The following is a 14,114-nucleotide window of genomic DNA, read 5'->3' on the forward strand; positions in this document are numbered from 1 at the left end:
GGATTGGGGGGGGAAATACAGGGATGTGGACTCCCTTTCCCCCAGACCCCACACCGCGGACTCGAGGCTCCAGCAGACGCCTCCTTCTAAGGTTTCTCCCTTTCATGATGAAACTGTTGACACTAGAAAACTCAAAGATAATTAACTATTAAAATATGTATCTAATAATTGCAGCGATCCTCGCAGTCCCCGGGCCGCCCGCTCACCCGCATGGTTAAACTGAGCGCTTTGCAGCGCGGAGGACGCCCCGGGACCGGCTTTGATCTGTGTTTACAGCCAATCAGAGGGCAGCGTCTGTTCCTGCCCCTCCCCCCTCACTAAGTTACATAACGGACAAAACTTCCACTTTGTTCCTGAATCTTTTTCTTGCATTTTCTCCTCCGGAGCAGAACTCCGGTCTCCATATTTTCCGGATGACTGCAGGAAGGAGAGATTTCTCTTCTTGCCTCCTCGTGAAGTATGGACCTTCTCGGTAATTATCATGCTGAGATTAATCAAATGGTGCCGGGGATTACAGGACCTTGCAAACGAGCGTCAGGACATGCGAACCCTCGTCACCCTGTAATGAATAGTGCGGGCAGGAAAAAAAATTCTCTCTACCCATTTGATACTAAACTTGCCTTTTCCTCTCTAGTCACAGCCAAAGCTGCATCCACAGTGACCGTCACCGAGTGCGGGGCATTGTGGAGCTTGGCCGTCAGTCGTATGGTCTGAATAAACCGCAGCTGCTTTGGATGTAACCGGAGAAGAGCGAATAACACAGCTCAAAATCACAATGAGACGAGCGCGGATGGGACGGAGGGACGCGCAGATAACCCCTCCCCCGCCTCATCTAAGCAGAATTGGCTGATACCAGAGGAAAACAGCGCACAGAGCAGGGGCCACTGTGGCAGAGTCATGGCATGCACCTGCACCGGAGCTGCTATACCCGCGGAGGAGAAGGTAGCTCCGAGAGCCCGGGGAAGGCAATCAGCGGCCGCGCCGCCCGGAGATGTAAATAGGCGCGCTCTCAATCTGTTTATAAATTGCACCGGATTACCATCCATCAAGGTAATAGATTGGAGCGACGCGCCACAAGGTGTCAGATGAAGAATGGCAGCCGCGGCGCCATCCGTCACACGGTATACGGGGAAGGCATGAGCACGAGAGCCGAGGAGCAGAAATTACAGGCAAGGGATGATGGACAGGCACCGAGGAGCGGCCGGTGACACAACCGGGGCAAAGAAGAGGTAATAATACTGCCATAATACAGCCCAAATAATACCACCACACACACAGCTATACAGTGCCCAAATAATACCACCACACTGTGCCCACCTAACACACAGCTATATGGTGCTCAAATACCACCGCACTGTGCCCACCTAACACACAGCTATACGGTGCCCAAATACCACTGCACTGTGCCCACCTAACACACCGCTATACGGTGCCCAAATAATACCACCACACTGTGCCCACCTAACAGCTATACGGTGCCCAAATAATACCACCACACTGTGCCCACCTAACACACAACTATACGGTGCCCAAATAATACAACCACACATACACAGCTATACGGTGCTCAAATAATACCGCTGCACTGTGCCCACCTAACACACTATACAGTGCCAAAATAATACCACCACACTGTGCCCACCTAACACACAACTATACAGTGCCCAAATACCACTGCACTGTGCCCACCTAACACACAGCTATACGGTGCCCAAATAATACCACCACACTGTGCCCACCTAACAACTATACGGTGCCCAAATACCACCATACTGTGCCTTCCTAACACACAACTATACAGTTCTCTAATAATACCACCACACTGTGCCCACCAAAGATGACTAAACAGTGCCCAGATGACACTGCCCAAATATCACCACACTGTGCCCCCAAACACAACTATAAGGGTGCCCAAATAATACCACCACTGTGTCCACCTAACACAATTAAACAGTGCCCAAATAACACTGCCCAAATACTGCCATACTGTGCCCACCTAACACGCAACTATACAGTGCCCAAATATCACCACACTGTGCCCACCTAACACAGAAGTATATGATGCCCAGATAACATTGCCATTCACATAATACTGCCACACAGACACAAAAGCAGTGCAACCACATGGTGTAAATAATAGTGCCATAGAGTGCCAACACAACAGCACAATATATTGCTACATGCAATGCCACTATACTATGCCAATGTCATATTCTGCCAAATTAATACACTGCCAAACTGAAACAAGAGCCCTCAGTACCATACAGTGCCTGCATAAAACCGCCATATATCACCCACATAAAATTGATATAGAGAACAACATATAAATGTATCACAGCACCAACATAATAGTCCTGTAAAGTATCGCATATAATACCATCATACTGTACCAACATAATAGTGATCTCTAGCATCCCATAAATAACTGTCATACAGCGCCGACGTAATGATATATAGTAAAATATTGAATACGGTATTACAGTACCAATGTACAGTAGTGCATATACTGCCAGACAGTTGGAAACTTACAAAACACTGCCATATTGTGAAACATACTAGTGCCATGGAGTAGTCAGCTCTGGATGTGACTGGAGGACAGGATGGCGGGCGATAACCTGAGGTTCTGTTTTGTGCGGCGGCCCTTTAAATCCGCCAGGCTGAGGCACATAGCGTGACAGGAGTGAGTTCAGCTGTAGCCGCCACGTGTCGGGCCGCCGAGCAGCGGACAGATTTTTTTTTGGGCGACGTTTTGACGATAATTGGAGGCGACACTGAATATATTGTGCATCTTTTACCGCCGATTACGTTTCTTAATTACCGCCAGCCTATCGCCTCCCTCCATTGTCTGCTCATTTGATTTGGCCCCGTCCCCCCCAGAAGCAGGTGTTCTGTTTACTTTTTAATTACAAGTTTTCGTTTTCATCTTCTTCCCCCGAGGCGAGAGCCGATCCGCTTCCCAAAACGTCTTCCTTCTGTGCTCTTGACGTCGTCCTGAAGGAGGCGGCAGCGCGGGGCCGTGGCACCGCAGGGAGGCGTAGTGTGGGGCAGCAGCGCAGGGAGAAAGAAGCGCGGGGTGACGACAGCGAGGGGCGTCAGCACAGGGGTCGGCGGCAACGAGGGGCGGCAGCACAGGGGGCGACAACAGTGAGGGGCGACAACAGCGAGGGGCGGCAGCACAGGGGGCGACAACAGTGAGGGGCGACGACAGCGAGGGGTGGCAGCATAGGGGGCGACAAGAGGGAAGGGCGACGACAGCGAGGGGCGGCAGCACAAAGGGCGACGACAGCAAGGGGCGGCAGTACAGGTGGCGCAGTACAGGGGGCGATGGCAGTGAGGGGCGACGACAGCGAGGGGCGGCAGCACAGGGGGCGACAACAGCAAGGGGCGGCAGTATAGGGGGCAACGACAGCGAGGGGCGATGACAGCGAGAGGCGGCAGCACAGGGGGCGACGACAGCGAGGGGTGACAAGAGTGAGGGGCGACGACAGCGAGGGGCGATAGTACAGGGGGCGACGACAGCGAGGGGCGATAGTACAGGGGGCGACGACAGCGAGGGGCGATAGTACAGGGGGCGACGACAGCAAGGGGCGACGACAGCGAGGGGCGACAACAGCGAGGGGCGGCAGCACGAGGGGCGACGACAGCGAGGGGCGACGACAGCGAGGGGCGACGACAGCGAGGGGCGACGACAGCGAGGGGCGACGACAGCGAGGGGCGACGACAGCGAGGGGCGACGACAGCGAGGGGCGACGACAGCGAGGGGCGACGACAGCGAGGGGCGACGACAGCGAGGGGCGACGACAGCGAGGGGCGACGACAGCGAGGGGCGACGACAGCGAGGGGCGACGACAGCGAGGGGCGACGACAGCGAGGGGCGACGACAGCGAGGGGCGACGACAGCGAGGGGCGACGACAGCGAGGGGCGACGGCACAAGGGGTTGACGGCACCGAGGTGCGGCAGCAGCACAGGAGTCGACGGCAGCGTGGGGTGACAGCATCGCCTCGATCTCCGCACTCAACGTCCCATCCCTGCAGCTGACATCAATCCTACCCAGTGTCTAACACCTCCGCTGCCTGTCAGTGAATGTAAGAACCCTGTATAATGCCAGGTGCTGAACATTTTATTCTAATGTATATCACAGCTGAGGATTTGATACAATTGTATCTGGCTTTTGTGAGCTAAGCAGCCATGACTTCAGACTGATACAATGTAACAAACCCTCAGCTGTGTGACCAGGAGGGGACATGTCGGGAAACGTTTGTAGCCATTTGTATGTTAAGACCCTGTCAGAGCTGAAAGTCTGTTACAATGTCATCAAGGCTAAACAATGCTCCGGACTGATACACTATTACAAATTCTCAGCTGTGTGACAGCAGACTGGGTCAGACAATGCTCTGCGAGCCGCACAGCCTGGACTGATACACTATTACAAACCCTCAGCTGTGAGGAAGAAGAGCTGCATAGCGATTGTCAACTAACATTAAACCAACTTTTCCTTAGTCCGTCACAGCTGAGGGTTTGTTACAATGTTTGTGTAGAACTTTCTATTGTAGGTGCTTAGCTCAGAGAGGATTTAGCCACTGATACATTGTACTAAACCCTCATTAAGCAGGATATGTTCCCCAACCGCTCACAGCAAGCAGAGATCTGGGAAATGGTGGAGAATTGGATATACAGGAGATCAGGCGTGAAGTGTTAAGCTGTGTGGGAGCCCCTGCAGGGCAGCGGTGACTTTGTGGGGGCCCCTGCAGGGCAGCGGTGACTTTGTGGGGGTCCCTGTAAAGCAGCGGTGACTTTGTGGGGGTCCCTGTAAAGCAGCGGTGACTTTGTTGGGGTCCCTGCAAAGCAGCGGTGACTTTGTCGGGGCCCCAGCAGCGCATCGGTGACTTTGTCGGGGCCCCTGCAAAGCAGCGGTGACTTTGTCGGGGCCCCTGCAAAGCAGCGGTGACTTTGTCGGGGCCCCAGCAAAGCAGCGGTGACTTTGTCGGGGCCCCAGCAAAGCAGCGGTGACTTTGTCGGGGCCCCAGCAAAGCAGCGGTGATTTTGTGGGGGTCCCTTAAGGGCAGCGGTAACTTTGTGGGGGCCCCTGCAGGGCACCGGTGATTTTGTGGGGGTCCCTTAAGGACAGCGGTAACTTTGTGGGGGCTCCTGCAGGGCAGCGGTGACTTTATGGGGGCCCCTGCAGGGCAGCGGTGACTTTGTGGGGGCATGGCACGCATAGGGTTAACGGGTAAAGGCAAAAAACGGCCCCGAAAACGCAAGTCTGCGAGTCGCCCCCTTCTGTCGCCCTGGCTGGAGGCCAAAACTTACCAGCAACATGGCGGAGGTCCCGTTGGGTCTGGATAAGTGGATGGTCATCTCCGGAAACATGCGGTCGATGCGGGTGATGACATCATCGATGTACCTGGGAAAAAGGAAGAAGAATTATTTAAAGGGACGGTGACCTGATCGCTTATAATAGAGCTGGAGCGTAATAAGAGGATGCTCCCAGCGCTGCAGCTACACGACGGAGAGTAGTTCTCATAGGGACTGCGAGGTTTTGGTTGGTTAGAAATGAATGGATTCTGTGCTGTGATTGGCTGCTGTGGGCAGAGATTTTCTTAACCCAGAGAGTGTGGTGCCAATAGCGACCAATCAGAGCACAGATTTCACTTTATGTCAGCAGTATAAAAGCTGAAAGCTGCACTGTGATTGGTTGCTATGGGGAGTAAAGGCAGATTTTCTTTTAGTCATAATTCATAACAGTGTGATGGTGTCCATGGCATCCAATCACAGCACAGCTTTCACTTTACCTCAGCAGTATAAGTACTGAAGGCCGCGCTGTGATTGGTTGCATTGGGCAATAAAGGCAGATTTTCTTTTAGTGCTGTCCATAGGATCCAATCACAGCACAGCTTTCACTTTACCTCAGCAGTATAAGTACTGAAGGCCGCGCTGTGATTGGTTGCATTGGGCAATAAAGGCAGATTTTCTTTTAGTGCTGTCCATAGGATCCAATCACAGCACAGCTTTCACTTTACCTCAGCAGTATAAGTACTGAAGGCCGCGCTGTGATTGGTTGCATTGGGCAATAAAGGCAGATTGTCTTTTAGTGGTGTCCATAGCATCCAATCACAGCACAGCTTTCACTTTACCTCAGCAGTATAAGTACTGAAGGCCGCGCTGTGATTGGTTGCATTGGGCAATAAAGGCAGATTTTCTTTTAGTGCTGTCCATAGGATCCAATCAGAGTACAGCTTTCTCTTTACCTCAGCAGTATATGTACTGAAGGCTTCGCTGTGATTGGTTGCCATGGGAAGTAAAGGCAGATTGTCTTTTAGTGGTGTCCAAAGCATCCAATCACGGCACAGCTTTCACTTTACCTCAGCAGTATAAGTACTGAAGGCAATGCTGTGATTGGTTGCTATGGGCGGTAAAAGGCAGATTTTCTTTTAGTCAGAGTCCATCAGAGTGTGGTGCTGCGCTTACCACGATTCCTTTTAGTATTTGGTGGTTGTGGTGGATGAAGCTTCTGTCTCCAACGACGTAATTGAAACGTCTACAAGGAGGTGTCACAATCCACCAGACGTTAGCTACGGTGCTGGCCAAAAGTATTGGCACCCCTGCAATTCTGTCAGAGAATACTCAGTTTCTTCCTGAAAATGATTGCAATCACAAATTCTTTGGTATTATTATCTTCATTTAATTTGTCTTCAATGAAAAATAAAAAAAAAATGTCAAAGCCAAATTGGATATAATTTCACACCAAACATAAAAAAGGGGGTGGACAAAAGTATTGGCACTGTAAAAAATCATGTGATGCTTCTCTAATTTGTATAATTACCAGCACCTGTAACTTACCTGTGGCACCTAACAGGTGTTGGCAATAACTAAATCACACTTGCAGCCATTTGACATGGATTAAAGTTGACTCAACCTCCGTCCTGTGTCCTTGTGTGCACCACATTGAGCATGGAGAAAAGAAAGAAGACCAAAGAACTGTCTGAGGACTTGAGACTACAAATTGTGAGGAAGCATGAGCAATCTCAAGGCTACAAGTCCATCTCCAAAGACCTGAAAGTTCCTGTGTCTACGGTGCGCAGTGTCATCAAGAAGTGTAAAGCCCATGGCACTGTGGCTAACCTCCCTAGATGTGGAAGGAAAAGAAAAATTGACGAGAGATTTCAACGCAAGATTGTGCGGATGGTGGATAAAGAACCTCGACTAACATCCAAACAAGTTCAAGCTGCCCTGCAGTCCGAGGGTACAACAGTGTCAACCCGTACTATCCGTCATCGCCTGAATGAAAAGGGACTGTATGGTAGGATACCCAGGAAGACCCCACTTCTTACCCTGAGACATAAAAAAGCCAGGCTGGAGTTTGCCAAAACGTACCTGAGAAAGCCTAAAACGTTTTGGAAGAATGTTCTCTGGTCAGATGAGACAAAATTAGAGCTTTTTGGAAAAAGCCATCAACATAGAGTTTACAGGGAAAAAAAAAAGAAGAGGCATTCAAAGAAAAGAACACGGTCCCTACAGTCAAACATGGTGGAGGTTCCCTGATGTTTTGGGGTTGCTTTGCTGCCTCTGGCACTGGACTGCTTGACCGTGTGCATGGCATTATGAAGTCCGAAGACTGCCAACAAATTTTGCAGCATAATGTAGGGCCCAGTGTGAGAAAGCTGGGTCTCCCTCAGAGGTCATGGGTCTTCCAGCAGGACAATGACCCAAAACACACTTCAAAAAGCACTAGAAAATGGTTTGATAGAAAGCACTGGAGACTGCTAAAGTGGCCAGCAATGAGTCCAGACCTGAACCCCATAGAACACCTGTGGAGAGATCTCAAAATGGCAGTTTGGAGAAGGCACCCTTCAAATCTCAGGGACCTGGAGCAGTTTGCCAAAGAAGAATGGTCTAAAATTCCAGCAGAGCATTGTAAGAAACTCATTGATGGTTACCGGAAGCGGTTGTGCGCAGTTATTTTGGCTAAAGGGTGTGCAACCAAGTATTAGGCTAAGGGTGCCAATACTTTTGTCTGGGCCATATTTAGAGCTGTGTGTGAAATGATCAATGATTTGATTTTGGTTTCATTCTCTTTTGTGTTTTTTCATTGCAAGCAAAATAAATGAAGACAATAATACCAAATAATTTGTGATTGCAATCATTTTCAAGAAGAAACGGAGTATTCTCTGACAGAATTGCAGGGGTGCCAATACTTTTTGGCCAGCACTGTACATTTGCAGTTGTTTTGTAGTGAAGAAACAATGAAGGAACATTACAGACTTCGTTAGAAAAACGTATTATGCGCAGTTTGGTCTAAAATTAGGTGATCAGGACCAGTCGTGGGCTCCACGTGTAGATGAACTACGATAGTGGTCAAAAGGGAGGACAGAGCTTTGGTTTTGGCCTATGATCTGGAGGGAACCACAAAATTAGAGATAGCTGCTACTGTACGTGCAACGTGGAAGGCTTCAACCTTAAAAATAAGGCCCTGTGCGCACACTGCATTTTTACCCACGTTTTTGCTGCAGAAATTTGAGAAAATGGTTGTAACCTTTCTGCAGACATTCCCCAGCAAAACCTATGGAAAAAAAAAAATAGCTGTGTCCACATTCTTTCTGCAGAATTTCTTGAGAAAAAGAATGTGCATGTCACTTCTTTTCTGCAGGTACCTGCGTTTTTTTGCCATAGATAATGGTAAAATAACAGGGACCAACCTGAGGAAAAAATGCACCAAAAACACAACAAAACCGCGTCAAAAACACATGCGTTTTTGGTGCGTTTTGGAACTCAGGTGCGCTAATCTTTCACTGAAGAAATTACTTGAGAAAAATCCTTTTTCTAGTCAGCACAGGGCCTATGAATTCTATATCCTGCCCTCCCATCAGTGCTTTGCCCTGTGCCTCATGGTCCAGGAACACCTGTCCCTTCACTTCCGGAGAAACTACAAGATTCACACGATTCAGAAAATAACATGAAGAGCCGCATTCTGAAGAAGACTTTCACGCTAGTCCCAACGAGACACAGCTTTTTCACAGCTCAAATAACATCATTTAATCCAGGACTTGGACCTTCCTAGACATTGTCCAGAACTTTCAGGCTCAAGACTAAGGCTATGTTCACACTAGAAAAATGATTTTTCTTAAGAAATTTCTTAAGAAATTTCTTAAGAGTGCACCTGTGTTAAAAAACGCACCAAAAACGCACCTGCGTTTTAGGTCCGTTTTAGGTCCGTTTTAGGTCCGTTTTAGGTCCGTTTTAGGTCCGTTTTTACCGCTGGTTGCTCCCTGCGTTATTGTGCCAATTATCTATGGCAAAAAACGCAGTTAGCTGCAGAAAAGAAGTGACATGCTCATTCTTTTTCTTAAGAAAATCTACTGAAAGAATTTTCTTAAGAAAAAAACGCAGTGTGTGCACAGCTAATTTTTTTTGCCATAGGTTTTGCTGGGGAATGTCTGCAGAAAGGTTACAAGAATTTCTCAAGAAATTTCTGCAGCAAAAACGGACCCAAAACGGACCCAAAACGCAGGTAAAAAACGCAGTGTGTGAACATAGCCTTAAGGAAAAGAACCTGCGAGCTCCTGATATTTGTTTTTCATGGTACAGAAGAAGAGAAAAGCTATTCCTTTCATAGTTTGTCAAGACGGTGCTCTAGTGTATTGCTGAGATGTTCCTGAGCTGACGGAAAAATGTAACATTGAGAACAATGTGAGCGAGTGGAGACTATCGATTCATCCAAAAAAAAGTCTGAAAGCTGCTCCCGCACAATGGCCGCGAGTATGCGTCAGTGCCTGCAGGGCATTCTGTGCACTTGAGGGAAAGCTATGAGAATTTAGACTTTATTCTCAAGAAACCTAACTACAGGGATCAAGGCTGGTCAATATCTGGTGATCTGAAAGTGCTACCTTTGCTTCTTGGGCAGCAAGGAGGATACACAGAGTACCCATGCTTTTTGTGTGAATGTGACAGCCGGGATAGGACTCCTCACTGAAGTTGGCCAACGAGAACATCTTTACAACCTGGACTCAGGAACATGGTTGTGGAAAGTTTAATTGATCCCAGTAGCGTTCTACGTCCACCGCTCCACATTATCCCAGTAGCGTTCTACGTCCACCGCTCCAAATTATCCCAGTAGCGTTCTACGTCCACCGCTCCACATTATCCCAGTAGCGTTCTACGTCCACCGCTCAACATTATCCCAGTAGCGTTCTACGTCCACCGCTCAACATTATCCCAGTAGCGTTCTACGTCCACCGCTCCACATTATCCCAGTAGGGTTCTACGTCCACCGCTCCACATTATCCCAGTAGCGTTCTACGTCCACCGCTCCACATTATCCCAGTAGCGTTCTACGTCCACCGCTCCACATTATCCCAGTAGCGTTCTACGTCCACCGCTCCACATTATCCCAGTAGCGTTCTACGTCCACCGCTCCACATTATCCCAGTAGCGTTCTACGTCCACCGCTCCACATTATCCCAGTAGCGTTCTACGTCCACCGCTCCACATTATCCCAGTAGCGTTCTACGTCCACCACTCAACATTATGATTCGACTGATGAAGCAGTTTGTGAAAGCTCTACCGAAAGAAGGAGACATTTAGGCTATGTGCGCACTTACCGGATTTTGCCGCGGATTTTCCGCGGATTTGCTGCATGTTTCGCTGCAGAAAATGTTCATAACATCTCTGCAGTGAATCACCAGCAAATCCTATGGAGAGAAAAAAATCCTGTGCGCACTGGGCGGAACTTGACAGCTGCATGTTTTGCTGCGGGAATCCCGCAGCAAAAACAAGTGCATGTCACTTCTTTTCCGCACGTCGCTGCGGGATTTCACTCCATTGACTCCAATGTTAATCATGAAATCCCGCAGGGAATAACGCAGGCAGCAAATTCTGTGCAGTTCACTGCGTTTTCCTGCGTTATTCCCTGCGGTATTTCACGGTTTACCTCCGGTAATGTACATCGCCTGTCTGCGGTTTGCAGGGAAGTGATGTCATTACAGGAAGAGGAAGCCGTGCAGAGAGTAAACACACACACATCACAGACACACAGACATAGAACACATAGACACAGACACATAGATCACACATAGAAAGAAAACGGAAATATAGAAAACAAAAGAACGTGGGCTCCGCTGCATATTTACCGTCCAGCCGAGGTAAGCACACAGCGGCGGCCCTGTATTCTCAGGCTGGGGAGGGAGAGGGGCAGGGATAATGTCCCCCGCCTCACTCCCCCTCCGGCAGCCGAGAATATCAGCCGCAGCTGCCACGGCACTGTCGCATTCATTATGCGGCAGCACCGGCGTGTCCTCGGCTCTTCTTGCCACCGTGTAGCAGTGGCAGCAAGGTAATACAAGGGGTTAATGGTGGTGGGGGACCACCGCCATTAACTCCAGGCTTGATCATGGCAGCGTCTATGTGACAGCTGACATGATCAACCCGTAAGTAAAGTGAATAAAACACAGACACCGAAAAATCCTTTATTTTAAATAAAACAAACAAGCCTCGTTCACCCTTTTATTAACCCCTCCCGCACCAAAGCTCCGGCGTAATCCACCGCTCCGGCGTAATCCACAGGTCCTGCGCTGCTTCCATCCAGCCGCGACTGTCACAGACACAGCGCTGAATGAAAGCAGCAGACAGCAGAGGTAATTACCGGTCATTTCCCACGGCCGGTAATGTGAACTCACTGCCGACCGTGGGAAATGCAGCGATCTGTCCTCTATCTATCTATCTATCCCTCTATCTATTCTTCTGTCTATCTACTATCTCAGAATTAAATGACTTTTTTTTCTCAATGTGCTTTATTGCATTGAATGCAATAAAGCACATCCCAACCCGCACGCGGCAAAACCGCGGCAATACCGCGAATAATACCGCGGTAAAACCGCAGCAAACCGCGGCAAACCGCATGCGGTTTTCGGGTGCGGTTTCCCGCGGTTTTTTACCGCGGGTGCGGTAATCTTTGAGAGCATGCGGAATTTTCTCAAGAAAATTCCATTTCCCAGTGCGCACAAGGCCTTAAGCATGAGTGTTCCAAATATCAGGGTCTGTCCAAAAGAACAAAAGAAAAATGAAGGAAGGCATCGGGACCGGATATTCGCAAATTCATGAAGGACGACGTGTGCAAAACAAAAATGAAAGCTGTTGAGAAAAGGGCATGAAGTCAAGAGTACATTTCTTGGTAACAACGAAGATCCAACATTTAAGTCAATCAAGGAGAACATGCTGAAAAGTTTCACAGCCTAGGGTTGTCTGATGAGTCTGAAGTTACATTTTCTACATTCCCATTTGGACGACTTTCCGGAAAACCTTAGTGCTGTTAGCGAAGAGCAAGGAGAAAGACTTAATCAAGGTAGCAAGGCGAGGGGACGACGGCACCAAGGCGAGGGGACGACGGCACCAAGGCGAGGGGACGACGGCACCAAGGCGAGGGGACGACGGCCCCAAGGCGAGGGGACGACGGCCCCAAGGCGAGGGGACGACGGCACCAAGGAAGATGGAAGGTGAAGATGATGGGGGGACAACTGCTGGAGGCCTAACAGAGAAGATCCGCAGCCTTAGAGGAAAGGGATCAAGAGAAAAGGAAAAGGCGCAAGAAGTCATTTCCAGTAAAGTTGCAGAATGAATGTTCAATAAATGTATATATGTATTATTGTGCACACTTATGGCTCCGATAAAGATTTTTTTCGTACATCGCACTTGTACGTACGTTCCCACACGTTTTGCGCAAAATCCATACATGATGCTAAAAAGTAAGTGGTTTTTTTTGTTTGTTTGTTTTTTTTCTTCTTCAGATCCGGGCATAAGAAAATATAAAGATCAATGATTAGATTCGAAAAATTTTTCATAAACCCAAATTTCACAAGTCTGTGTAATTACACCAACCCATAATACGGAGTAACTCTGAAGACCCTTTAGTCTTTATCGATCTACTCCAGTCACACCCAGAGCGGCATTCACAATTCTGCTACGAAAGAGCAATGCATTGTGGGAGATCGCAGTAAGCGCCAGCAGAGGAGCCAAAATACTGTTCCCTACCAAGGAGCAGCAGATTACATTTGCTTTAGATGTAACAGGAGGATAAAACTAGAAATGAGTAAAGGTAAAGTAAAAAGTGATCATCTCTATTGTTTTCACACATCAGCGGAACTCCCCTTTACACCACGACTGCGGCTTGCAAATGACGGCGGCTAATTAGCAAGGTGTGACACGTGATGGTCGGCACTTTTTACTGGGGTGAGTGACAGGCGGCACGTTCCCGCAGTCCTGCTGCCACCGCTAGCCGCTCGCTCGCTGTTTCGGTGGCTCAGCAGAAAACCCGCCCCGTCCTGCCGCTCTGCAGCACAAAGGTCACCGCTAACTATATGCTAATGGAGACATCAGGTATTTCGCTCCAGCCAAACCGCAATCAATACACATCTCTACTGCTGGACCCCGGCCGCCGGACTCTGCAGAATGTAATGAAGCTGCCACCGGCCGGCAGATCTGCGGGGGGGGGGGGGGGAGCAGAAGAAGGGAAAGTTAAAGAGGCGCTCAATCTGACGCCAACTCTGGGCGAAACCCAGGAAAGTAAAGAATTGAGGTCCACAATGATGCCCTAATGAGACTGGGCCAAGCGGGCAACACATCCAACGGGCCATTTAGGCCCGAATATAGACTACAGGGGAAAATGTCACATTGCCCCGCTGCTAGTTAAGGCAACCTGCATTCACTGCTTGACACTAAAGGGTCATTTAATTTGGGGGCGATACCATGTCCGATAGGGGACGCATCTGTCCCCGGAACGTGGCCTGAAACCTTGCCAGGAATGGAGAGTACGCTGGCGCTCTGTCCCCGAAATTGCTGCAGGACTCGCTGCCGCGCACCCCGTTGCTCATTCCTGCAGCAACAATAGCGGTAACCATAAAGCGAGGGAGCGTTTCTGAACACCCCAAATTGTGATTAACGTCTGGACAGATGGTGACGAGTTTCAGCCTGACCCCTCTCCTGGATGGGATCCAGCACTGGTGCGATGCCGCTCGGCTTCAGAGAGATTTAAATAGCACAGAATCCCACACAGCGCGCAGGAGACATGCTGTTCATTTCATACACCCATGCAAAGTGGAGAAAGTAGGCAACGCTGGCAACG

At 49.3% G+C, this 14,114-nt stretch overlaps 1 protein-coding gene across 1 annotated transcript in view; it reads right to left on the reverse strand.

Annotated features, from left to right (window-relative positions):
* Positions 1 to 14,114, reverse strand: part of MED27 (mediator complex subunit 27) — a 180,772-nt gene that overhangs the window by 45,043 nt on the left and 121,615 nt on the right. Inside the window, exon 4 of the mRNA XM_075322918.1 lies at positions 5,312 to 5,405. Within this exon, the coding sequence (XP_075179033.1) occupies positions 5,312 to 5,405 (94 nt within the window). The remainder of the gene's footprint in view (positions 1 to 5,311; positions 5,406 to 14,114) is intronic.

This window comes from Anomaloglossus baeobatrachus, chromosome 9 (genome assembly GCF_048569485.1).
Source record: "Anomaloglossus baeobatrachus isolate aAnoBae1 chromosome 9, aAnoBae1.hap1, whole genome shotgun sequence".
Taxonomy (NCBI): domain Eukaryota; kingdom Metazoa; phylum Chordata; class Amphibia; order Anura; family Aromobatidae; genus Anomaloglossus; species Anomaloglossus baeobatrachus.